The sequence below is a fragment of the Giraffa tippelskirchi genome, chromosome 2 (genome assembly GCF_054371585.1).
Source record: "Giraffa tippelskirchi isolate mGirTip1 chromosome 2, T2T-mGirTip1v1.2.pri, whole genome shotgun sequence".
Classification (NCBI taxonomy): domain Eukaryota; kingdom Metazoa; phylum Chordata; class Mammalia; order Artiodactyla; family Giraffidae; genus Giraffa; species Giraffa tippelskirchi.
Genome location: NC_137276.1, coordinates 57,041,311 through 57,067,420, shown reverse-complemented (window position 1 = coordinate 57,067,420; position 26,110 = coordinate 57,041,311). Strand labels below are relative to the sequence as shown.

Genomic DNA, 26,110 nt, shown 5'->3' with positions numbered 1-26,110 from the left:
CTGCCTGAAGTCAAGATGATGGGGTTCTCTGGCCATGACTTGACCCTGCCTTTAAGGAAGCCCTGTGGTCAGGGCCTGGGGGGATAGCCAGGGCAAGTGGCCAGTCCACCTAATGCCCCAGAGACTTAGCCCATCTGCCCAGGACTTCCAGGTATGAATCTCCAATAGCATCTCCCCAGAGCCCTGTTCTGCAGCATTTACACAGCCTCTGGTCAATTCCCACATGAATGTTCCATCATCCATTCTCATTTCTAGTAGCTACAGAGTATATCCAGCACCTGCTGCACACCAAGCAGAGCTCTCAGCACTGGGGATCAGCAAAGCACCTGCCCTTGTGATGCTTGTTACAAGTAGGGAGAGAGAGACAACACCAAAGCAATTGTAAAATAGTGTTTTACAGAGTAAGTGATACGGGAATAAATAGAGCAGAATAAAGGAGGCTTCCCCAGTGGCTAAGCAGTAAAGTTTCCACCTCCAATGCAGGAGATGTAGTAGACACTGGTTCGATCTCTGGGTTGGGGAGATCTCCTGGAGGAGGAAGTGGCAACCCACTCCAGTATTGTTAACTGGGAAATCTCATGGACAGAGGAGCCTGGTAGGCTACAGTTCATGGGGTCACAAAGAGTCGGATATGACTGAGCATACACGCAACCAAGGAGGGATCGGGAATATAGAAGGGCTAAAAGTTTGACCAAAGACTTGGAGGGGGTGAAGGAGCTAGCTGGGCCCTGGGCAGAGGGAACAGCCAGTATAAGGGAGGGAGTGTGTATTTGTGGAAAGGTGAGAACGGGAGCAGTGGTTAACAGGGGCTTTGGGGGGGGTAGCTGGGAGGAGACAGATTCTGTAAGCCTTGGGCTTTGAGTGAAACAGGAGCCACTGCAGGGTTTCAAGTAGAAGAATGACATGATCTACACTTTAAAATGATTTTAGATGTAAGCAGATACCTGATAGGAAACTCTGGGATAAGGACATGCCCTCTCTCGTGCCCTTGGTCCCCACTGGCCATGCTGCTACGGTCCTCATCACCTCCCTCATAGACTTTGGCCAAAGTCCGTTGACTTCTCCCAACCTCCTGCTCTTCTGACTCAGAGAAATGTCTCCAAGCCCTTATGCAGCTTAGGAACCTCTGATGACAGGAAGGATTATCCCTGCCAAGGTTCTAGCCTTCCTGCTAGGAAGGTCTGGCTTTGTCTGCATGTCCCTCTTTGGGGGTGGGTGCCATTGTGGACAAGACTGTGCATGTCCTGTCCCATGTCCAGAGGCCAGTTTTCTTGGGTCACATTTCAGCACTTCTGAAGTATATTTATTTCACTCATAGGAATTATATATTTAACTCACTGTAGAAAGCAATACAGAATGGTATAAAGTGGGCTTCCTCCCCCTTCCAACAAGAAAGCAGAAACCATGTGTGTCTTTCATATTCTTCCTTCGTTTATATGAAAACAATCAAACATAGAATTTTAAAAATGGATTGCACCATGCACAATACTGAGTGTCACTTTTCCATTTTTCTGCCCTGAACATTTTCCTCTGCCAAAGCAGACATATAGACTCCATTCTTTGTGACAAGTGTCAGTGTTCCTCATTAGGCCACTCCCCACCCCACTGAGGGACATTCGGGTGGTTTCCAGTTACTTGTGTAAGAACATTGCCTGCGTGTACCCTACCCCCAGAGGGAACTGCGTTAGCATGCAAAGTTAAACACATCACATCAGCCGATGAAAAATGAAAACAAAATAAAACCAGTTGGAAGGCGCTAAAGGGTCATGTGTAAATACCCCTGGGACTCCTCACCTTGTCCGTTTCCAGTCGCTGGGCGCTGCCTCGGCCGGAACTGCCACGGGCTCCTTTGGTCTGCGCTGCATCCGCCTTGGCGTCCGGGGTCTGGACTGCCGTCGTGTACTGGCGCACCGCACCGGCGGCGGGAAGAGGTCCACCTGAGCGCAGATCCCGGGGCGTCCGCTGCTTGCTCTCCTGTCCGGCTTTCCCACGGGCAGGCGCGCACACTCCGATTGGCCGTCAGGGGGCGCTCCAGGCCGAGTCTAGCGGTCTCCTTCACCCGGGGACCGCGACCGGCGGGCGGAAGCCAGGCCAGAACAGAGGTGGAGCGGGGAGCGGGGCCAGGCAACTCCCACCCGCGCCGGCCCTAGCACGTCTTTCCGGAAACCCGATCCAGCCCGCGCCCGAGCTGCGCTCCGCGCTCGGCCTCCTGCCCCACTGACCTGGGATTGCCAGGGAGCTCTCCTGCCGCTGGGGCACAAAACGGGCCGCTAGCGTGGTCCTTCCCGTTTGGCCGCCACCTACCCTCTCTCAAACGTATCACCACCGCAAGGATGATACTATCACCGCCCTGGCCAGAGGACCAGACCCTTCATACTTCTTGTAACCCCGTGGGCTTAAAGAGCACCCACTCAAACCTGGGTTCCTTCACTTTGAGGTGCCTGATCCACCTTTAGTCCTTTTAGGGAGGGAAGAGGATGTGAAGGTTACCAGCCCTCCCAGGCCATAGTGCCAAATTCTGTTTGTTTTCTCCTGGTCAGGCTACAAACCATGAGAATATTCATAGTATCTAGTGGATGTCAAATTTGAAAATTAGATGAAGTCCCCGGGTGGCAGCCTATGGACTGGGTAGCCAGAGGCAAGTCTCTTACCTTCTCTGAACCCGTTTCCTTGTCTGAATACAGGGGCAGCTGGGAGTAGCTCTGAGCGCCTGTTAAGGTGAACTTTGGCTCTCAGCATGAGCAGCACTACCCATCCTCGTGGCCAAAGACAGGTGAGTTCCCTCCAAGCGGAAAGCAGCATCCCCCTCTGTCCAGGGCACTTCACATTCAGGGCATGGAGAGGACAGAGAAAACACACTCGTATTGTTTGTGATCATGTCCAGATACTTGCAACAACAACAATAAAAAGGATCGGCAATGACCACAATTGACCCCAGACTGAGCCAGCCCATTACAGGGGAAAGGGAGAGGATATCTGCCTCCTTCATGTCCTTGAATACTGTGATCAAGCCCCTCGGGTGTCCCTACTGATTCCATTTTGCTTTCTTCCTTAACTGCAAGCCAGAAAGAAGGGCAGACCTCTTTTCCTCCAAGACAGAGTGTTAGAAGCATTATCTCAATAGGCGAACATCCTGGAAAAGAGGTAGACTGACAGTGATGGAGCAGCTAAAGCACAAGGCTGAGCAGCCTAAGCTCCTGGCTGTCTCCTCTGGCCTGTTTGATGTTGGCTCAAAAGACATGGAATTCATTGGCAAACCTGCCTCCTCCTCCTCCTCTTACCTTTGGAGGAAAGATCGGTTCCTGGTTGGCTGGGGCAGTGTCATTGATACAGCTGGTGTCATCGTTACCTTCCACTAACAGATCACTCGACACCTGCCTGCCGGGCCAGGCAGGGCCAAGCCTGGGCATTGCCCACAGAGCTAGAGGCTTTGACTCTTCCATCATCTGAGAGCCCAGGGGAGGCCACGACCCAGCCTCTTGGGGACCCAACTGAAGGACTAGACTGTTCCAGATGCCGGATCTCCATTGCAGGTCTCGGCTGCCTCTTTCCTTCTAGCTGCCTGATCCCTGTTGTTGTCCCAAGCAGAGGAGATGAGTTTGTCATCGGCTGGGAGCTGTGGCAGAGTGACAGTGTTGCACGGAGAAGAGGCTCTGAGAGTGGCTATGGCGTGAGGAGCCCGGGGTGAGGAGTGGCCTGAGGTGTCCTGCTGGCCTGCACGTCCCAGGTGGCGCCATGCTTCAGCAGATCCTGCATGACATGTACATTGACCCCGAGCTCCTCGCTGAGCTCAGCGATGTGCAGAAGCACATCCTCTTCTACAAAATGCGCGAGGAGCAGCTGAGACGCTGGAGGGAGCGTGAGGCTTGGGAGGCCCTGGCCCAGGTCGAGGGCCTCAGGCCCCCCAAGGTCAAGCGAGGTAGGTGGCTGGGACTAACCAAATGCCTGAGCCCTGGCCTCCTGGGAGATGGAAACGTTGGTAATATCAGGCTGTGTTCTTTAAAATGTGTACTGATGTGATGAGGGTCAGGGGCTTGAAACCCTTGTTCTGCGAGCATCCTATCCCATTAGCCTGGGCGTCTCTCTTTTATGCAGGGCTCCAAGGCTGCACAGGGGACTGCCTGGGGACCCTGATGGCATGGACAGAGGGCAGGGTGCAACAAAGACACACCATTCCTCCCTCCCTTGTGAGTGCAGCTCAGTGGTTCCAGCATGGTGCCCTGTGACCCTCCTCCCTGTCCTTGTGTGAGAGGATGCTTCGGGTTGTGCTGGAGCCCCACTGGGCCTCTGAAACTGCATTAAGAGTGACCAGCCCCAAAGGTAGTAGCAACTGCAGGTGAGAAGCAAGGGTTCAACCCACATTTCAGGTAGTTACCATGCAGTGATGTGCCAGTCAAGGCTGTGGATGGGGCGCCTGTGGGCGAGGGCACATCTGAAGCAGGCAGGCTGCTGAGTTGTGCAGGACTTGTGCAGGACTTGTGCAGGCGCCTGCTGGGGAGGGCACTGTATGTGGATGCTGCACTTTACCATTCGCAAAACCCGTTCGTCTTCTCTCTTATTGGATGCCCACAACAGCCCTCCTCTTAGCCGCTATACTGTTGACCAGAGTGAGGTGTAGACTTGATCAGTTTGTAAGTTTTCAGTCCAGGACAAGGTTCTGCTTCTCAATAGACATACAGGCCCCTTGGTGACCTGGCTCCCTCTCTTCACTCCAGGCTCACCATTAGCCCCTGCCGTGTGCTGCAGGCCACACCTGCACCCATCTGGCCATCTTGCTCTGCTACTGCTGCTCTAGCTTCTCTCTTTACACGCGTGATTCTTCTCATGGGGAATGTTCTCCTGCCTTTATCCTCCTGACAGACTCCTTCAGTTCTGGCCCCTGCCTCTTGCAGTCTCTCGGGAATGCTCCTGGCACAGAGAAGTACTTGCTCCTTGATGACTGCTTGGACCCATCCCTGCCCTAGCACTTGCGACACTGTCAGTGTCTTTGATCCTCTGCTTGCCTGGCTCTCCCAGGGGACTCAAAGTCCCCTACCCTTGGGTCTAACACAGAGCTGTCACAGAGTGTGAAATCCCCATTTTGAACAAGATATGGTAGGACTCCAGAGAAGCAGAGCTATGACTTGGCTGCCTGTGGCTGGTGCCAAGGCTGGGACCGCTCTGGCAGCTTCATCACTGCTGGTGAAAAAGACAGGCCTCCTTCCTGCCCCACCTGCCCAGAGCCCTGGGGTTGCATGTCGTCGATACCATGACTCTTCTGGGAGGAAGACAGATGCCTAAAACTTTAACTACAAAAATATTTTTACTATGATTTGTCACACGTTGACATCTACATTTTCGTGCATAAATTATACATTAAGCTCATTTGGGTTTCTGGTGCAGAAGACTCTTTTCCAGATAATTAATTTTCTGATTTATAAAGAATGGAGACAAGGAGGAGTGTGTGTATTCCAGGTCAGGATCCCGCTTAGATCTCAGCTCTTTCTTCAGTCCCAGAGCTGTCTGGGAAGACCTCGGGGAAGCCCTGGGGGCAGGCTCAGCCCCAGAGGCTGAAGAGCTTCTTAATATGGGTCTGGGTGCACATTGCCTGCTTCTCGTCCTGGAATCTTGATAAAGGGTTGCAACAACCACCTCACCTTGTCCAAGACCTTTAATATTTACCATGTGCTTGCCCTCACTGAATGCCCCCATAGCCCTGTGACCCAGTCTCAGATGAGGAAGCTACAGCCCAATCCTCCAAAGTCACCTAGCTGCTAAGAATGGAGTCAGGATGAATATCTTGTGACTTTGACCTTGGTCCAGTGACTGATGTTTTTCTATTCATTCACTTCTGAACTCAATGCTTCAATTCAATGGATGATCTGTGTGTGTATTCATTTATTCATTCATTCATACCTTTAGCCAGCATCACTAAGCTCTGATCTTCCTGAACTGGACAGAGCTTCAGCTCTTGAATCCATGGGTAAACAGATCAGATCCAAGAGAGCATGCCAACTGGAGTGTCAGGAGTGAGACTTGGGAAAGAAGCAGCCATGGGGTGGCTCAGGGCAGGGTGTGTAGGCACAGGCACTATCAGTGGGATCTTTTCTCTTTCTTCCTTTCACAGACACTTCCTTTCCAGCTTGTGCCTCCCTCCCTCCAATCTGTCCTGAAGGAAGCACCTGCTGCATCCTGTTAGTGCATGCCAGCCTCTTGGGATCCCTGAGCACAACTTAGTTCCCGTCAGCCTGGAATGACCTTGCACCTCCTCCTGCTCATTGATCTCCCAAGTCCCATTTGTCCCCGGAGAACTCCATCCCACCCTCTCTCTTCTGAGGACACTTCTCAGCTCCTAGCAGGCCTGATCTCGCTGTCCCTAGGGCTCAGGCAGGGCAAGGTGCATCCTGACCCTGAGAACGTCTCTGCTTTCCAGTTGTGCCTGCAGAGGGTAGAGATAAACTGATATGGTGATATGGATTATTCCGGTTTACAGAAACTCGGTGCTTGTTCTGGTCCTGGGAGGGTCCACAGAAGTGAGCTGGGCTGAAAGAGGATGGTCATGGCTGGGCCCATCTCACTCCCCCGATCATGCAGGTGTGTCATTTTGGTTTGCTTTGTACTTTGCTGAGACGCTTCTGGTGTTCTGCCCTGTCATAGAAGATACAGACCCTCAGCCTACGCTGTTTTCACATTTCCCATCGTATTTGCTAGTTTGTCACGTTTCTGGCAAAATTTGATGTCTGATGGAAATTTGTGTTTGTTGAGACTCTGGGAAGCCGTGTTATCACATTACATTCTGCTAGATTTAAGCCACGGCCATTAAGCATGATGGTGACTGCAGCTTCTCATATGCGATGTGGGTTCTCGCAGCCTTCACAACCTCCTGGCCCTTTCTGGGTTTTCTTGGGCTGGAGCTGTGTGTCACCTGGGACACAGGACTCAGGACACATGTATTCCTACTGCTGCGGTGACCCAGGAAGCTTCTCCACCTGGTCTTGCTGGTTCTGGGCACGATTGGCAGTCCTTGTCAGTGTTAAATTGGTTCCTCCGTGACCATCTCCTTATCTGTCTGGACCTCCTCTTCCTGGGTTCCAGACCTCTTCCCCCACTCTCCTTCCTGCTCTATCCTTTAATGTGGCTGACATTGGCCACACTGCAAGCCAAACCTGCAGTTTCACGGAGGTGCCTTATTCTCACCCACACAGCCAGCCTCGTGCCTGCCCCTCAGTCCAGCCTATGGAAGACTGTAAGTCCGGCTGTCCAGCCCCCACTGCTTCTGTTCCCCAAGGGTCAAGAGGCAGCTCCCACCTGCTAGGCCCACCTCTCTGTCCTCCCATCCTTTACCACTCCCACAAGCAGCACTGACCTGGGACTGGAAGGAGACACCCGATCCAGCATCCCGTCTCAGCTCTCAGCCATTCCCACTGTGCATCTGCCCTGGACTTGGTGGGCCTGGTCCATGCTCTAGAAAGCTGTGGGACACAGTCTTTCTCCCTGGGCATCCACCTTGTCTCTGTTTCCTGGGAACCTTCCAGTAGCCATGGCAACCTCCCCTGCCTGGCCTAGACCCTCCTAGCCTCATGGGAACCTGTACTAGCCTGAAGACATTACCAATGCATCCATCTTCTCAGTGGTCCCCCTGTCTCAGGCTCATGCCCTATGACCTTTCTCGGCAGAGCAGCCAAAGTGCCCTTTTAACACACTAAGCTCAGGGATCTCCCTGCCCCAGTGGCTTCCATTGCACTCAAAGGAACACAAATGGTTTTTGAGGACCTCTGCCCATTCTCCAACCCAGTTTCCACCCCTTTTGTGTCTCTCTGCGTGGAATGCTCTTTTCCCAAATCCTCATGAGCCTGGGTTCTCCCCTTCCTTCATTTCTCAGTTAAATGTTGAGCTCTTCACTGACTCCCTGCTCTCAAGGAGCCCCACCCTTGTCTTTCTTATAACATCCAGCCTGACTTCCCTCAAAGCACTTTACCTCATCTGAAAGTATCATTTTTTTGTGTGTGTGGTAAAATATACACAACATAAAGGTTACTACTTTAACCATTTTAAAGTGTGCAGTTCAGTGACATTTAGAATGTTGTGCAACCACCAGCCACCCGTGTCATGTACATCACCCCATAAGGAAAGCCCGTATCCATTACTCGGTCATTCCCCGTCCTTCCCTCCCACAGCCCCCGGCAAACACCAATCTGCTTTCTGTCTCTGTGGATTTGCCTTTGTCGTCATCGTCTTCTTTTTCTCTCATGTCTGTTGGCTTGTTTATGGTCTGTCTCCTCCATTAGCCTGCACGTGCCGTGTCAGCTGCGGCTGTGTCGTGTCCATCCCAGCAAGTGGAACAAACCTGAGGAGTATGGTTGGGGCCGGCTGTGGGTGGGGAGCTGCTGAGACCCTGGTCTGCGTGGTGTGTCAGAGGGGCTTGATTGAGGAGACAGGTATTAAAGGATTTCTCTTTTGAGTAGAAGGCTGGGAGCTGCGGGATTCCCAGGTGACTCAGTGGTAAAGAATCTGCCTGCCACGCAGGGGACGTGGGCTTGATCCCTGGGTTGGGAAGATCCCCTGGAGAAGGAAATGGCAAGCCATTCCAGGATTCTTGCCTAGAAAAGCCCATGGGCAGAGGAGCCTGGTGGGCTATGGTCTGGGGGTCACAAAGAGTCGGACACGACTGAGCGACTGAGCACGCATGCGCACCTTGTGAGCTGTGCAGTGAGACCTCTCCCCTAGGCGTTGAAAATCTGCAGTAAAAGTCTAACAGTCTCAGTATACTTGTGTTTTGTGATATATATTGTAGAAGCTGAACTACAATCTGTAATATATGAGAAGTGTTAGTCACTCAGTCGTGTCTGACTCTTCGTGACCCCACGGACTGTAGCCCATCAGGCTCCTCTGTCCCTGTAACTCTCCAGGCAAGAATACTGGAGACGGTAGCCGTTCCCTTCTCCAGGGACCTTCCCAGCCCAGGGATTGAACCCCGGTCTCCTCCATTGCAGGTGGATTCTTTACCACCAGAGCCACCAAGTAGTGGCAATTCTGTTGCCTTTTCACTCATACTTACAACTCATTTCCTTCTCATTTCTTTTTTTTAACATACAATTCACCGTTTTATTTTTTAAATTCCTTTTAGGCTTTACATTTTAGGTCTATGATCCATTTGAGTTAATCTTTGTATGTGGTGCAAGATATGACCAGCTGTTGTTGCTGTAATTTTGCAGAGAGGTATTCAAGTTTTCTAGCCCCGTTCGTTGTTCTGTACCTTAGCTCCCCAACCAGGGATCAAACCCACACCCCCTGCATTGGAAGGCAGAGTCTTAACCACTGGACCGCTGGGTAAGTCCTTCCTTCTCATTTCTTTTTTTAGGATTTTGACTTAGATTTTAGGTTGACTGGCTCTGCTTTTTTCCTTTGCATCTGCCTAGTGTTCATTTCCTTGTATCTTTTCTTTCCCCCCTCCTTTTTTTTTTTTCAAGATACATTATTTATGTATGTATATAACACAACACATGATCTTCTTACCCTAAGGTGAAACTAATTCTTTGTTTTAATTCTGGGAAAGGGTTTGAGAGAACTGTTTATTCTCCCTGATCTTTCCCACATTTCACTGACCAGAGACAGCATCAGGTAAATAAAATGAAGTGCACTCATTATAAAATAGAAGTGAGCAGCTCACTTCCTCTTCTGCTGCTCAGACAGTTTAGAAGAGTTAATCTTGCTAGACTGGAGAAAACAATTTAGATAGTTCTATAATTCTCCATGTACGAATTTCTGTTCTCCCAGATTTTTAAAAATTATTTATTTACTTTTGGCTGCACTGGATCTTCGTGGCTGTGCACGGGCTTTCTCTGGTTGCGGTGAGTGGCTTCTTGTTGCAGAGCACATGCAGGCTCAGTAGTTTGTGACACTGTGCCCTCTGCATCGGCAAGGAGATTCTCATCCACTGTGCCACCAGGGAAGTCCCTCTGTTCCCTTAGGTTATTAAAACTAGTGAAAGGGACATGAAAACCAAACATTTGGTTGTCTGCAAAGGTTTTGACATGAAGAGAGATTCTTCACAGGGAATACATACGCCACGGTTCACCATACCTCTGCACATCTTTATTTACCTTCTTAACAATTTCTGAGTGTATGGTACACTCTTGCCAACTATGTACACATTAGTGTTAGTGGCCATAGTGTTAATCGCTCCATCGTGTCCAACTCTTTGCGTACCCATGGACTGTAGTCCACTAGGCTCCTCTGTCCATGGGATTCTCCAGGCAAGAATACTGGAGTGGGTTGCCATTTCCTACTCCTCCCCTCTCCTTTTGATACTACCTTTTTTTTTTTAAAGGGAGTCGATTGAAAAGTGTATATTAAATAGCATATTTTCATTTAAAGCTTTAAAAATATATACTTGAACCCATTTTATCTTATCAAGAATGAAACGTTATAGATTGAAGATGAGAAACAAGGATATTTTAATATCCCTCTCCATGATTTTGTTGGTATAATCAAGAATTTTATATTGATTTTGTTTAGTTATCTTTCAAGACTTATTTTTTATGCCAATAGTGGTTTTATAATCAAGTCATAATAACAATATTTACTTGGACACTAACTCCATTTTGTACTGCTAGTTCCCCACATTTTTTCCTCTGAGGGGAAAGTGATAAATATTTTATCCCCTCTCTGTCCCCTTGTACAAATGATTTGGCCAACCCAGCAGCACAGCCCTCACTGTTTGGATTCTCAGCACGTCATACGGAAGTTATTAAACACCAAGGGAAATCCACATTTGAAGCTGTCTCCTGCCCCATCCCTGTTCTTGCTGTCATATTGTGGTGGGCATGCTGATTTTCTTCAACTTTTTAAATTTCTCTATTAGTTCCAACAGTTTTCTAGTAGCTCCACTTAGAGGACAGTGTATATGTAGGAACATTGGGAAATCAAAGACATGGAAGCCCTGGATTTGGGGGCTGTAACTCTTTAGGATGTCACTGTGCTTCCCTTCATCTGGGATGAGGCAGGGGCTTTCTGGGTGGCTGTGAGGCTGAAGTGTGCAAAGTTCCCACGCTGGCCCACACTCACTCCCTGTCCTCCTGGCCTTCCCAGAGCCCGGTGCCAGGGTTCTGACCAAGGCAGCTCTGCCAGAGCCCTCGGCTCCCTGTCTCCAGTGTTTGCAGAAGCTGCAAAACCACAGACTCACCAGGTGGGCAGTGGGAGGAGCCAGGCAGAAGCTGCTGTGAGAGGATGTGGGGGCACCCGCCTTAATCGCTTCTGGTGCCCAGCAGGTGTGGGTGTCCCCAGGGGTGAGGGTGCAGTCTTGTTGAATGTGGACAGAGATCAGCCTTAGACGGAGCCCTTAACTGTCAGCTCTGAGCGTCCTGGTTCTGGCAGACAACTGAAGGTATGGCCTTGTCCCACTGAAGGTTTTAGAGAAGGGGGCCTACAGGGGTTCCTGGAATGGAGGCTCAGGTTCTGGAGGCTAAGGAGGAAAGGCCAGGGTTGCAGGAAGAATGAGGCCTCAGAGCAGCTGCTGTCTCTGGAATGAAGGAGAACTCACCTAGATGGAATGTCTCACCCCTCCTGGGCCCATGAAGTGCCTGTTTATCTCACCCCCTTAGGGACCTGAGATTGGGTCCTTTGTGTTTCATGAAATCTAAGATGGGCAATTGAAGAGTTACAGCCCCCAAATCCAGGGCTTCCAAGCCCCTGATTCCCCAGTGTTCCTACAAACTCATTGCCCTCTAAGTGGATCTACTGAAAAACTGTTGAATCTAACAGAGAAATCTAAAAAGGGAATTGAAGAAAATCAGCATGCCCACCTTAGATTCATGAAATCTAAGATGCTGGAGCTTGAAAGACACACTGTTTTTATATACTACTAAGAAAGCTGTAAATGAAACCATGATACACCATTGTTTATAAGACACATCCTGATTTCAGAAACTTTAGGATGTGTGTTGTCAAATTAACAAAATAGATTATTGTCTCCGTTTGAACTGAGGTGGAGTTAGAATCCGGGTCCAGGCTTGTTGGGGCTCCAGTTCCCCACACTTCAGTGCATAGCATTGCCCTCCTTCTCACAGCTAGTCTTATGGTGAAATGATGTATTCCAGGTGACTAAAGACCAATGCAGAAAAAGCAAAAACAAAATTCTATAAGTAATCAAAGAAAATATGAGAGCATACTGGGGAGGCTGAAGGCTTTCTTAAAGTAAGACACAACAAGAAAAATAAGGAAAATAAAGATAAATATGACTAAATTTTTAAAATCTTTATAAAAGATACCAAACTGAGTTTAAAAAGAAAACAAAACAGGAGAGATAAATGAGAGGAAAATATTTGCAACATTAGTAACAGGCAAAGGACTTGTATCCAGAGATGAAAGAAACTTCCCCGATCAGCAAAAGAAAAATAGTAGAAAAATGGAGGAAAGATATGAACAAGCCATTCACAAGAGTGAAATTTCAAATCCACAATGACCATGCGGAAAGGTCTTCAGCTCACTAGTAAAGTATGTCATTGCCAATTAAAACAATGATTCTGGCAAAAGTTAAAGAAGTTTGATAGTAGTAATGTTGATGGGGATCCTCCTCCAAGACTAAGGAGGGACATATATAGAAGAAGAGAGTTTCTGCAAGTACCCAAAGAGCTTGGCCCATGGGAATGGGATTCTCCTGCCCGCCTACCCCTCACCATTTTCCTGTATACTGCCAAAAGCCCATGGGCTGTATATTTTTTTCTTTAGTTTAAAAAAAATTTTGGAGTGTAGATGATTTACAGTGCTGTGTTAATTTCAGGTGTACAGCAAAGTGAATCAGTTACGCATACACATATATCCACTTTTTTTTTAGATTCTTTTCCCATACAAGGCATTACAGAGTGTTGAGTAGAGTTCCCTGTGCTATACAATAGATCCTTATTAGTTATCCATTTTATATATAGTAATGTGTATATGTCAATTCCAGTCTCCCAGTTTACTCCACCCTGTCTTTCCTCCCTGGTAACTGTAAGTTTGTTTCCTGCAGCCCATGGACTGATTAAACAGATGGAGTTTTGCTCAACTCTGGCTGGAGGGAAACCCTTCTCCTGCCTGTTGCAGGACCCCAGCTGGGCATGCCAGGCTGAGCTGCTCGGGTTGTGTTTTCTCCCCTTGCTTGAGAGGTGTTCATGCCTGCCACCTCCCTTCTTCCCTGTCCACCTCACTGCTTCCTCTTCCACCTGGAGGTCAGCAGGGGCAGTTTCTGAGAAAAGCCACCACCTGGTTATCTCATGACTCCCTGTAACCTGATGCCAGGTCTCAGCTCTCCTTAGTGGAGTCATGCTGAAGTAACAGGTTGCAGGCGGCTGCCGGCCCCTCTGTTATCTCTCAGAGCGGCTAGCAGCATCACTGCTTTCCAGGTTTTCTCACATTAAAAATTAGCAAACCTTCCTAGGATTCTCTCATTTGAAACCAGATTTTGCATTTAGCTTTGGGGTTTAAATTCTTCGGGTGCATTTCCACACCTGTTTCCCGCCTGTCCTTTCAAAATGACATGAACTGGGGCCTCGGGAAGCATTTATTTTTATCTTATCATCGAATGGATATGCTTATTATGTGGCCACCATGGTTGGGTTCCCTATACATTCCATAAATGATTTCAAACGTTTAGAACTTGTTGTTTCTTTTATAATGGCCGAGAATGTAGTCTATCCAGGTGAGTGTTCTGTGTGCACTTGAAAGAAAGTGTTCCATTATAGTGTGGACTGTTCGATAGATGTCGGTTAGGTTAAGTTTGTCCATATCTTGTTTAGACTTCTGTACCTTAACTAAGTTTTTAAATTACCTTATCAAATAATTACCAGGAGAGTTTTTCTTCTTGTTGTCCAGAACAGCTTTATTGAGACATAATTCATAAACCATACAAATCACCTGTTTAAAGTGTACACAAGTCACCCATTTAATGTGTACAACTAAATGGGTTTTAGTATGTTCACAGAAATGTGCAACCATCACCACAGTCAATTTTAGAATATTTTCATCCCTCAAGAAAACCCATAGACTTTAACTAGTACCCTCCAGGCCCCTCTCTCCCTACTCCAGCCTTTAGTAACCACTAATCTTCTTTAGGGGCTTCCCAGGTGGTGCTCGGAGAAGGCGATGGCAGCCCACTCCAGGCCTCTCGCCTGGGAAACCCCATGGACGGAGGAGCCTGGTAGGCTGCAGCCCATGTTTTCGCGAGACTGAGTGACTTCACTTTCACTTTTCCCTTTCATGCACTGGAGGAGGAAATGGCAACCCACTCCAGTATTCTTGCCTGGAGAATCCCAGGGACGGGGGAGCCTGGTGGGCTGCCGTCTATGGCGTCGCACAGAGTCGGACACGACTGACGCGACTTAGCAGCAGCAGCAGCAGCAGGTGGTGTTTGTGGTAAAGAACTTGGTTGCCAATGCAGGAGACATAAGAGACACAGGTCTGATCCCTAGGTCGGGAAGATCCCCTGGAGGAGGGCATGGCAACCCACTCCAACATTCTTGCCTGGAGAATCCCATGGACAGAGGAGCCTGGCGGGCTACAGTCTATAGGGTTGCAAAGAGTCGGACACAACTGAAGCAACTTAGCATGCAGTCTTCTTTAGATCTCTGGATTTCCCTATTCTGGACTTTCATATGGATGGAATAATATAATATGTGGACTTTTGTAACTGGCTTCTTGCACTTAGCATAATGTTTTCAAGGTCCATCCGCAATGTAGTATGACATTCTTTCTCTGGCTGGATAAGATTCCATTATGTGAATGTATCACATTTTGTTTATCCATTCATCTCTTAAAGGATATTTGGGTTTTCACTTTTGACTACTATGAATAATGCTTCTGTAAACACTCATGTACAAGTTTTTGTGTGGATGTATGTTTTCATTTCTCTTGGGTATGTATCTATGAGTGGGATTGCCAGATCTTTTGATAACTTTATGTTTAATAACTTGGGGAATTGGTAGATTGTTTTCCAAAACAGTTGTACCATTTTAATTTTCCACAAGCAGTGGATAAGAGTTCCAATTTCTCCACACCCTCACCAATACTCGTTATTATTTATGTTTTTGGTTAAATCCATCCTGGGAGGTATGAAATGTTATGCCACTGTGGTTTTGATTTGTATTTTCCTGATGAGTAAAGATGTTAAGCATCTTTTCTTGTGCATATTGGACATCTGTATATCTTCTTTGGAGAAATGTCTAGATCCTTTGCCCATTTTTTGACTGAATTGTCCTTTATTATTGAGTTGTAAGAATTTTTATGTACTCTAGACACAAGTTCTTTATCAGATATATGATCTGCAAATATTTACTCCCACTCTTTGAGCTGCCCTTTTACTTTCTTGATGGCATCCTTTGAAACTCAAAAGTTTTAAGTATCAGATTTTGATGGAGTCCAAATCGTATATATATTTTTTGTTGTTTATGCTTTTGGTGTCATATCTAAGAAACCATTGTCTAGTTTAAGATTATGAAGATTTATGCCTATGTCTATATTTTCAAATTTATTAATACAGAGTAGTATATGATACTCTCTTTTATTTATTTATTTAGTTTTAGCTGTGCTGGGTCTTTGTTGCTGCACACCAGCTTTCCTAGTTGCAGAGAGTGGGGCTCCTCTTTGTTGTGGTTGGCGGGCTCTTGATGTGGTGGTTTCTCTTGTTGCAGAGCACAGGCTCCAGGGTGTGCAGGCTTCAGTCACTGTAATAAGGGGGCTTAATTGCTCCATGGCATGTGGAATCTTCTGGGTCAGGGATCAAACCCGTGTCTCTGCGTTGGCAGGCGAATTCTCATTCACTGTACCACCAGGGAAGTCCTTGATACTCTCTTTTAATCAGTTCTTGTTTTACACTCTCTTTTTTATTCCTAATGCCATATATATTATATATATACACATAACATATATATAAACATATAATATATGTATAACATATATATGTTTATATATATATCTTTTAACTTAATTTAAGCATGCTGGGTGGTTTCCTATCTTATTACATTTTTCAAAGAACAAATGTTTGGTTGTATTTATAATATATATGCTATATATTAACTAATATTTGTTTTTTCTTTGGCAATTCTTTTCTCTTTTTCTTTTCTTTTTCTTTTATTAATTTCTTAGATTTAGAACTTAGTTTATTCATATTTCATCTACTTAGTTTATTCATGTTTCATCTTTTTTTTTTAAAAGAAAGCCTTAAAAATTTCTCACTGTAAAATATTTAAACATATAGACAAAAATAGTAAGTAGTGTAATATGTACTCATGGACTCATATTACTAAGTGTTAACATGGTGCCTTCTTTGTTTAAAAAAAATTCTTTATTTGGCTGTGCCAGGTCTTAGTTACGGCATGTGACATACACCTATTTGCCTGAACAGGGGTCAAACCCGACCTTCTACACTGGGAGTGCAGAGTATTAGCTACAGGACCACTAGGGAAGTGGTCTTCTTCATTTTTATTAAAGTATACGCCACACTTTAATATCTTTCTAAAATTTCACTCCTCATCACTTTCCCCATATGCAAGCCTATTATAAATACAAAATGTATCATCCTTTTATCTTTTCTGTACTTTAATATATATTTTGCAAGCAGTATGTTGCTTAATCATTATATGAATGACATACTATATGCAGTCTAAATTTAATTTATTGGTTCTGCATTTTTTAAAGAGATATGTCTGTGTTGTTCAAACCTATTTATTTTTCTTGCTATGGAGCACTGCATTATAAAAACATACCCAAATGTGTTTATCTGTTTTCCTTTACTGGTCATTTATGTTGTTTCTGATTTTTAATATTTTGGACAATGTTTCCATGAACCTTGTTCAGTTTTCGCTGGGCACATGTGTACTTGGGAGTGCTTGGTAATAATGTGTAGCATGTTCAATGTTACTAAATATTTGCCAAATATAATCAAAGTGATTGTATCAGTACCTTCTACCATCAGCAATTTATAAGAATTATTGTTGTTCCATATCCTTTCTAAGAAGCACTTTTTCATCAGACATTTTTATTCTTTCCAGCCTTGTAGGAGTGAAATGATTGTATTTTTTCATCATCATACACTCACAGTAAAATTGATGATGGTTTCACTCCATGATGAAACAGTAAACCTTATTATTTTATTGTGTGACAAACTGGAAGGCTGCATAAACCATTTCTGCTGCATACTGAAGTATGATGGCTGTCCTGAGGAAAAGCAGTGTGTGATTTTTTGAGTTATGTGCTGAACTAGCCTCTTTTTTCATGGGATGCCATTTTTATTTGAAAGAAGACTGACAAACTATGTCTTTTTTCAAACTTGGGTATTTCAAAATTAATAAAGTGACTCTGTCACTTCAAAAAAACAACTGATAAAATTTAAAGCAGTGATAAAATTCCAGCTTTCAAGCAAAAATTAAAATTTTTGGAAAACTTATATCAGCCACGATGAGCTTATTAGATTTCCAATACATAGAGGCTTTTCTTTGAGGTTTGAAGTGATATTAACAGACATGACTTTATGATATTGTAAAATAAAACGGCACATTAGGAAGATCTGTTCGACTCAGTGGACCAGTATTTTACAAAGGAACAATGAGAAAAGTTGCTAAATCACGCATGAGTGAAAGATCCTTTCAAAGTGCAAAATAAACCAATGGATTTTAGTGTTATTTTGCTTAAAAATTTTAAATTTAAATTTTGAAGTAACCGTAGACTTATAAAAGTGTTGCAAAGTTGTTGAGAGAATTTCCCTTATACCCTGCATCTAGCTTCCACTAATGGTTACATCTTATGTCACCATGATACGTTGACCAAAAACTAGGAGATTAACATGACCTATGAATTTTAATAGGACAAAGTACAATAAATTCACTGATATGGTTTCAGGTTTCACATCACAACAAACATTTAAGAAACTACCACTTTAGTTTTGGTGTGGTATAATAGGAGATTATCTATAATACCTGAAAAGGTATGGATTTTTCTCTTTTCTTCTCTTTCCTATTATATATATGTGTGAAGTCAATTTTTTTTCATATGCTTCAACTAAAATTATGCACTACAACAGAGTTCAGCTGCTTTCTATTAAGCTGGACATTAAAAGGATTTGCAAAAACGGAAAATGAAGCCACTCTCCCAATTAAATATTTTTTATTTTAGAATATATAGCTATTTTTCATAAAAGTGTTGTATATGTTATCATGTAATGGATTTGCTATTATTTTATCTTTTTTTGATCATGCCCTGCAGCATGTGGGATCTAATTCCTAACCAGGGATCGAACTCCTGCCTCCTACAGTGGAAGCACAGAGTTTTAACCACTGGACACTAAGGAAGTCCTGATATGTTATTATTTTAAATAAATGTATGTTACAATTTTATGTTTTGATTTTGAATATGGTAAATATTGATAGGTATAATCCACATAAACAAAAATTCTCTGAGATGCTAAATATTTTTAAAGAACATAAAGGGGTCTTGAGAGCAAATTATTTGACCATAGTTGCTTGAAAAGATACATAGTATGTAATGAGTTGACTTTTCTACAATGCATGTAGACTAGTACTATCTATATACCATTCTTAGAGAACTGAGAAAAAAAATCACCATTCAAATTATGTTTTATAGGGCTTATTTCTCTCACAGGACTCTAGTAACGAAAGATTGTTCTAGACATTAATAAGTTAATACATGTAAAATATGTTGAACCCTGAATAGCATATAAGCCTTCAGTAGATGTTAACTGTTACTATTGCTTTTATTAATTGGTGAAATTATTTGACAATTATGCATACTCAAGTATCTTCTCTCAGTTGGTGACTGATTTTTAATTGTCTTTTAATTGTCTTTGTCTTTGTGGTATTTTTTTGTGTGAGGAAATTTTAAGCTTTAATCTGTATTCAAATACATCAACATTGTCTCTTATAGCTTATTCTTTTTATGTCGCATAGAAGAAATTCTTTCCTTCCCCAAAGTAATAATGATATGCTTTTATATTTTCCTCTAAAGGTTTCCAAGTGTTTCCTTTCACAGACTCATGAAATCACCTTTGTCAAGGTCATTGGTGACCTCCATGTTGTTGAATCCAGTGGTCAATTCTGTCTTCATCCTATTGAGCCATCAGTAGCCTTTGACACAGTTGACCTCCCTTTAATCCCTGAAATTCTTTCTCCCCTGGGTTTCTGTGGGCTCTTTTTGTTGTTCTCCTCACAGGCTTCTTTGTCCTCATCTCCTTGAGGGTCCTTCTATCTACATGTTGGAATGTGCTGGACTTCTGTCCTTCCACCTCTTCTAGTTCCTTCCTATACTCACTCTTGATCTGCTCTTGTCCAGTCTTACGGCTTAAAATATCTATATAGTGATTCCTGTAAAAAATTATATTTTAGTTCTAGTCTCATCCTATTGGATGTCTGATAGACATCTCAAACTTAACTTGGCCCAAACAGAAGCATTGATTTATCCAAGCTATTTCTTTCATGTTATTCCTTTCAGTAACACCACCTTTCATTTCATTGCTTACATGGAAACATTGGAGGTTTCTTGTTCTCTTTCTTTCACAACTCATATCCCAAATTTAAGCAAATATTGCTCTTTCCTCCAGAATATATCCTAAATCTTAACCACTTTATACTTCTTCCACCAGGATCATCTTAGTCCAAGAAATGATTATCTAGCCCCTGGACTATTACAGATGCTCACTGTCCTACCAGGTTTTCTTGTCCCCTGTTTCCCACACAATGGGGAGAGTGAGCATTTTGAACTATCAATGAGATTATGTCACTTTCCCCACTCTCCACTTGTCATGGCTTCCCATCCCACTTAGAACAAAATCCAGAGTCCTTATGAGGGTCGACAGTGTCCAATGCGAGGGTCACTGAATGAACTGAAGCTGATGCTTCTGCAACTGCATTTGCGATTTCCCTTCTTGCTCCCTCTGCTGCAGCCATAGTAACCTCTTTGCTGCCCCTCGAGCTTGCCAAGCACATCACCAGCACCTGACTTGAATCCTCCTCCGGCCCCTGTCTCACCTGGAGAACTTTGATTCCCCTCTACCCTGTAGGAGTCACATTCCTGGTGAGCACCATTTCCTTCAGGACCCACATGGGAGCTGAGGCTTCCACCCTGCAGACTGCTTCACTTCTGTTTAGTATTGAGTCTCTGGAGGTATCACTTGTATTCCTATACATTTGTTCTTGTTATTTTGCTTCTATATTGTTATGTGTTTGTACAAGAGAGATTTTTTTCTTAAACTTTTTTTTCAATTTTAACTTTTATTATTTTGGCTGCACCACATGGTTTGTAGGATCTTAGTTCCTGGACCAGGGATTAAATCTGGGCCCTCGGCAGTGAAAGGGCAGAGTCCTAACTATTGGACAACGAGGGAATGTGTGGAGAAGAAAGTTTTATCCTCACTGGGACATCAAAAAGAAAAGGCTTTAAACCTATAATTTTTCTTTTGAGCTTACTGTTACTTGTACTCATATTTTTTTGCTATAACTTTTCCCCTTGATAATGTATAATTTCAGTTTTGATTTGCCCTAAGATCCATGGGTTCTCTAGGAGTATTTTCTTGATGGCTATTTCCCCTCATTGATTTCTAAATTTTGTGTCATTATTAGAGAATTATGGCCTATAACATTTTTCTCACAAATTGCAAGATCAGAAGAATAAAAGTATATTCTTAAACTTTAAGGAGTAAAGTTCTATAGTTGTTAAGTAAAATTTATTGACTATATTATTCAAAAACTTTATATTATTAATTTTTAAAATCTATCTGGCTTTCCAGCTTCTGAAATAAATATTGTAGAACTCTCCACTATGGTTCTATATATTTTCAAATTCTCTTTGAGTTGTTAGGAGTTTTTGTTTTATGCAGTGGTCTGCTATGTTTTCTGTTGTATAAAGTTTTATGACTGTTACAGCTTCTTTGTGGGTTGCATCTTTTATTATCACATAATATTCTTTGTCTTGTCTGACATGTCTGCCCTTGAATTTGCTTTGCTTTGTCTGACATTGGCACTTCTGCTTTCTTTTTGCTTGCCTTTGCATGGCCTATTGATGACCATTTTTAACCTTTTTCTTTTTTACGTGTGTGTTTTATTTAAATAGTACAGAATTGGATTTTACTTTTTTTTTTGCTTGGAAGAAGCAAGGATTTATTATTACTTGCAGCCAGTAAGGAGAATACTTGGCCTTCCCCAAAAGTAGTGTCTGGATTTTACTTTTTATTTACATCTGACAGTCTCAGATTTTTAATAGAGAAATTAATTCTGTTCCCCTTTTTGTGTTAATGAATATACTTAGGGTTTAGTGCTTCTGTGTTATTTTTCATTGTTATCTGTATCAGTTAGGAATGTGCTTGGCCGTAAGTAACAGAGTGCACCATTAATAGTTGCCTGATTAAATAAATCCTTCATATTTGTATTACCATATTTCATTTAATAATTAAAGAACTTTATTGCTTGGAGTTCCTCATTTTTCCTAAATGATAAGAAGTCTGGAGGTGTACTGCAGTGGATAGATTAGTTTAGCTTTTCAGTCAGATCGTCAAGGCCTGATCTCCTCTCACATTTCTGCTTACTCATCTCTAGCATGTGGCTTTCTTCCTCATGGCTGAAAAAGTCTTCCAGCAGCTCCTGACATCAATTCTTCATTCCAGCCAGGAAGAAGGAGGGGAGGTAAATGAGCAAAGAGTGAACCGATTTCTCCTAAGAAGTCTTCACCTTTTGTATAGAACAAGAAAGCCTTTCATTGGGACTTCCGCCCACATCTTCTTTGTCAAAAATGGGGATGACTGGTCACTCCTAGGTCGACTACTTGCCAGTGAGAATAATATTATGTGATGGGTTTAGACCAATTTCATTTGTCCTTTGAGGGTGCAGTAGAAACTTGCCTTTCCTGAAACGAAGGGATCTCTGTTACTTCCCAAACAAATTGGGGTTTTTAGCAAGGGAGGAAGGTGGCTGGGATGGATGGTGAGGAGGTAACTGATAGTGTCTGCTAGGATAGCTACTCATTTTCTGTTATTTTCTCTTTTCCTTTTAAGTATTTTTACAGGATTGATAAACCTATTATCATGTACTTTTGCCCACTATTAATTTGGAAGTTCTGCAATTCTAGTAGTAGTTGCTTCCTTGCTTCTATCAGTCATAATTAAACTTACATTCCTCAAGTACTGTATTGCTTTTAACATACTAAAAAGATAACAATGCCTTTATATATCAGCCAGGAGAATTAATGCTGCCTTCTGCAACAGATAAATGCTGAAATTTCAGTGAGTTATTATAACGGAGGACTAGTTCTGATTATGTCACAGCTTGATGTGGATTGGGTAGCTGTGGCATTGTTCGCCTTCGAACACTGACTCATGGATCAGGCTGCTTTTCTCTCCACCATCTTGGAGTCGTCAGTTTCCTGCTGGGTGGATGGGAAAGAGAATGTGGAAAAAGGCACACTGACTGCAAACAACCTTAGCCCGAAAGTAGCACAAGTTACTTCCCCTGAAGTTTCATACACTAGAATTCAGTCATGTGGCCCCATGGGATTGAAGGGAACCTGAGAAAGGGGGTCATCTGCTGGGCTCAGGGAGAGGAGGTGGGGTGCTGGACATAGTGTGGTCACTGTCACAAGCTGTCATTCTAGTCATCCATGCATTTGTTTTTCTCTGCATAGATACACTCACTGCCTCCTTAATGGGGGCACCTGCAAGTCTCACCTGGTCACTGCATCAGCCCAGAGTCCACAGTCTACATGTGTACAGCATTAGGCTCGCTAAGGTCCTGATGTGGCTCAAAAGACATATCCTTACACCCTCGATACACGATACACAGTGGGAAGAGCAGGGTCAGAATGTCCACTGTGGAAAAGGCGGGAGTATGAGCCCCACTTAGTCACTAGTCTATAGCGTCGTGAAGTCCTCCAGGTCAGACTCTGTGAGGACCCTCTGCCCTGGCAGTGAAGGGATGACTTTGAATGGACACTGACTGTACCCTGGAGCCTCCTCCTTGTTCATTATTCCCCTTGGCTGCATCCGAAGTGAGTATAGAGTATCTCATACTCCTTGGACCATATAGATATAGCCTTTGAAACCTGCCTCCTGGTCATCGAGGTTGGGTGCCCAAGGGTTGTTTAAGTCATGAAGTCCAGACTCAGAGACTTAGTAGGCTTCTGATCTCTTTGCTTCCATGTGCCAGGAGCAACACCTTAGATTCTTCTCTGGACGTATTTCAAAAATGGCCTGTTTTCCTTGCCTCTTTACCCCATGCCGCTACTTTTCAACTGAAGGTCATCTACTTTTAGGCTCTTTGAAAAATAAGTGTGAAAGACTGCACCCTTCGTGTCTTGTTTTAGCCTGGCTCCTCTCAGGAGCAGAGACAAGGGTGGGAGACAATCACACAAGGGTTTTATTCAGGAAACACCTGTGAGAGAAAAAGGCCCGGGAGCTGGAGGAGGCTGTAAGAGCCATCGTGCTGTAGTCAGTGCAGGCATGACCTTGAGTGAAGCAGAGGGGAGGGAAGGTCGGGTGGAGGTGTTCCAGGCTGTCCAGGGAAGGTTTATTACAGCCTCTGAGGAGTTGCCGTTCATAGGAGTCTCATGTCTCCCAGGAACCAGCCTGTCATGCTCAGGCGAAGGCTGGGAGCATGACCTTGGGCTCAATTCTTTCTGTTTTTTAAACACTTAAATTTAAAAAAATAATAATTTAAAAAATTTTTGTCTTCACCACCCAGCATGTGGGATCTTAGTTCCCCCACCAGGGACTGAACCCGTGCCCCCTGCAGTGGAGTCCCAAACACTGGATTGCCAGAGAAGTGCCCTCAATTCTTTCTTGAACTCATTTTTTTCCCTTAACATCTTGCCAAACCCAGCACCTAGCAACTAATGCATAATCCCAGTGCTGTGTTTTCCAACCTCCTCTCTTAGAGAGACAAGTTCAGAAGGCACGAGGGTCTCCCTTTTAAGTTATAGTGTCTGACAGCTTTACCAGATGCTTTGTTCCTGCATCACATGAATCTTCAGCCAATCAGCCTGCTAAACACCACTGCTAAAGCACTGATAGTCAGTTGATATTCCTGTTGCAGCCAGTACCCAACTTTGGGGTAGATCTCCATTTTAGTCATGGTTATCAATGGAATCTGTTAGAACAGGCAGACTGAAAAATCTCAGTGACTTAATCCAACACAAATTTATTTCTTGCTCAGGTTATGGGCTGATGTGGGTCAGGGAGACTCGGGCCAGCTGCTCCATCTTGCAAACACCACCATCTCCAATTCTTTGCTTCCAGTCAACAGACAGGGGAGATGATAGATAGAGATGAGAGATGAGAGAGAGAGAAGACTCAGAAGATGCTTGGCTCTGAAGTGCCTTGGTTTGTATGAAAGTGTTAGTTGCTCAGTACTGTCCAACTCTTTGCAACTCCATGAACTGTAGCCCACCAGACTCCTTTGTCCATGGAATTCTCCAGGCAAGAATACTGGAGTGGGAAGCCATTCCCTTCTCCAGGGGATCTTTCCCACCTAGGGATCAAATTCAGGTCTCCTGCATTGCAAGCAGCTTCTTTACCGTCTGAGCCACCAGGGAAGCCTTGGCTTGGAAGTGACACAAGTCTTCCTTCAGTGAGTCACCTGATGTCTGCTCTGCTGAAGATCTCAGGGTCTCTGGGCTTTGGACACCAGTTCCAGCCCTGAACACCTGCTCCAGCAGGCTGACCTGGCTGCCATATTGCTCCCTAGAGGGAATGGGAGGGGGAGATGGCTGTGGAACTGCACTCAGGTCAATCTCTGTCTGGCATCCTCTTTGCAGATGACAACGTTCTGTAGAGTGGTGTGATGGTTGTGCACCCCTGGTCAGCCCAGGTCATTCCTCACTCATTACAACTCTGACCTTTTTTTTTTTCCCCCTTCCTTCTCCTTCTTCCTCCTGATGTGAGGCAGCAAGTGACAAGCACATCCAGTGGCTGCTGGGGGCAGATGGTGAGGTCTGGGTCTGGATCATGGGAGAAGGTCCTGGCGACAAGCCCTATGAAGAGATCTCTGAGGAGCTGATTGCAGAGAGAGCGCGGCTGCAGGCGCAGCGAGAAGCCGAGGAACTCTGGTGAGAGGTGCCAGTGGGTGTTGAGGTGGGCGAGAGGGGGGAGGTGTTGGTGCCTGAACACGGAGGCTTGGGGTGGGTTCAAATTAAGGATAATAGATTATGGGTGGGAAGGAGGAGGCAGCGCCAGGCAGCTGGCAGGCTGTTTGGAGCTGTGCTAAGATTAGGTGACCGAAGAACTAGTCTTACATCAGGTAGACCTTGTGGTTCAAGTCTCGGTTCCACTCATTAGTGGGGAGGTGATTTGAGGTCTCAGTTTTCTACATCTGTGGTTTGGGTACCACAACACCTTTTTTATATAGTTGGATTTATTGAGGTAATATACATTTTGATATTCTTTTGCCTCTTCCCTCACTGAGTTGTCCCTAGGACAGCAGAGCAATTTGAATATCACTCTTAAAGTCTGCTTGTTCCTCTTTGTGTTACCTCTGTTTTTCACACAAGATGGACACTGAAGCCTCTACTGACACTGGGAAGGTCAGACTTCTTTCATAAACAACTTATGACATATTTTTTGCTAAACTTGGACGTTTGTATGAGGTCGGTGCCAACATTTTTCCTACAAGTTTTAATCACAGTGTTTTTGTTGTTGTTGTTGTTTTTGACTGCACTGGGTCTTCCGTCCTGTATGCAAGCTTTCTCTACTTGCAGCGAGAGGACTTCTCATTGCTGTTGGCTTCTCTTGTTGCGGAATGCAGGCCCTAGAGCCCAGGCTCAGTAGTTGTGGCGCACGGGCTTAGTTGTCCCTCACATGTGGGATCTGTCGGGACCAGGGACTGAAACCCGGTACCCTGCATTGACGGCAGATTCCCAACCACTGGACCACCAGGGAAGTCCAATGACAATGTTCTAATAATAAAATTGTGACATATATTCATGTTGAGATTTGACAGAAACAACAAAGACCAGAATTCTGTAAAGCAATTATCCTTCAATAAAAAATAAATTAATTAAAAAAATTGTGACATATGACCAATATTGAAAACTATAAAGAATTAATTAAAGAACAACTCAATACCCATCACCTAAGATAAGCATGATGAGCATTAGGGCAATACCT

At 44.5% G+C, this 26,110-nt stretch overlaps 1 protein-coding gene across 7 annotated transcripts in view; it reads left to right on the top strand.

The window, feature by feature from the left end:
• Positions 1-2,034: 2,034 nt before the first annotated feature.
• SH2D4B (SH2 domain containing 4B) overlaps positions 2,035-26,110 on the top strand; it is an 86,093-nt gene continuing 62,017 nt past the window's right edge. For 2 of the 7 annotated variants that reach the window (XM_081570753.1, XM_081570749.1), the window contains exons 1-4: positions 2,035-2,102; positions 2,685-2,773; positions 3,589-3,919; positions 24,894-25,053. In XM_081570753.1, coding sequence (XP_081426879.1) covers positions 3,736-3,919; positions 24,894-25,053 — 344 coding nt within the window. In that variant the 5' untranslated portion in view covers positions 2,035-2,102; positions 2,685-2,773; positions 3,589-3,735. Of the gene's footprint in view, positions 2,438-2,684; positions 2,774-3,094; positions 3,920-11,246; positions 11,250-24,893; positions 25,054-26,110 lie in introns of those variants that run through there. The other 5 variants (XM_081570748.1, XM_081570755.1, XM_081570750.1 and 2 more) reach the window with 4 other exon arrangements.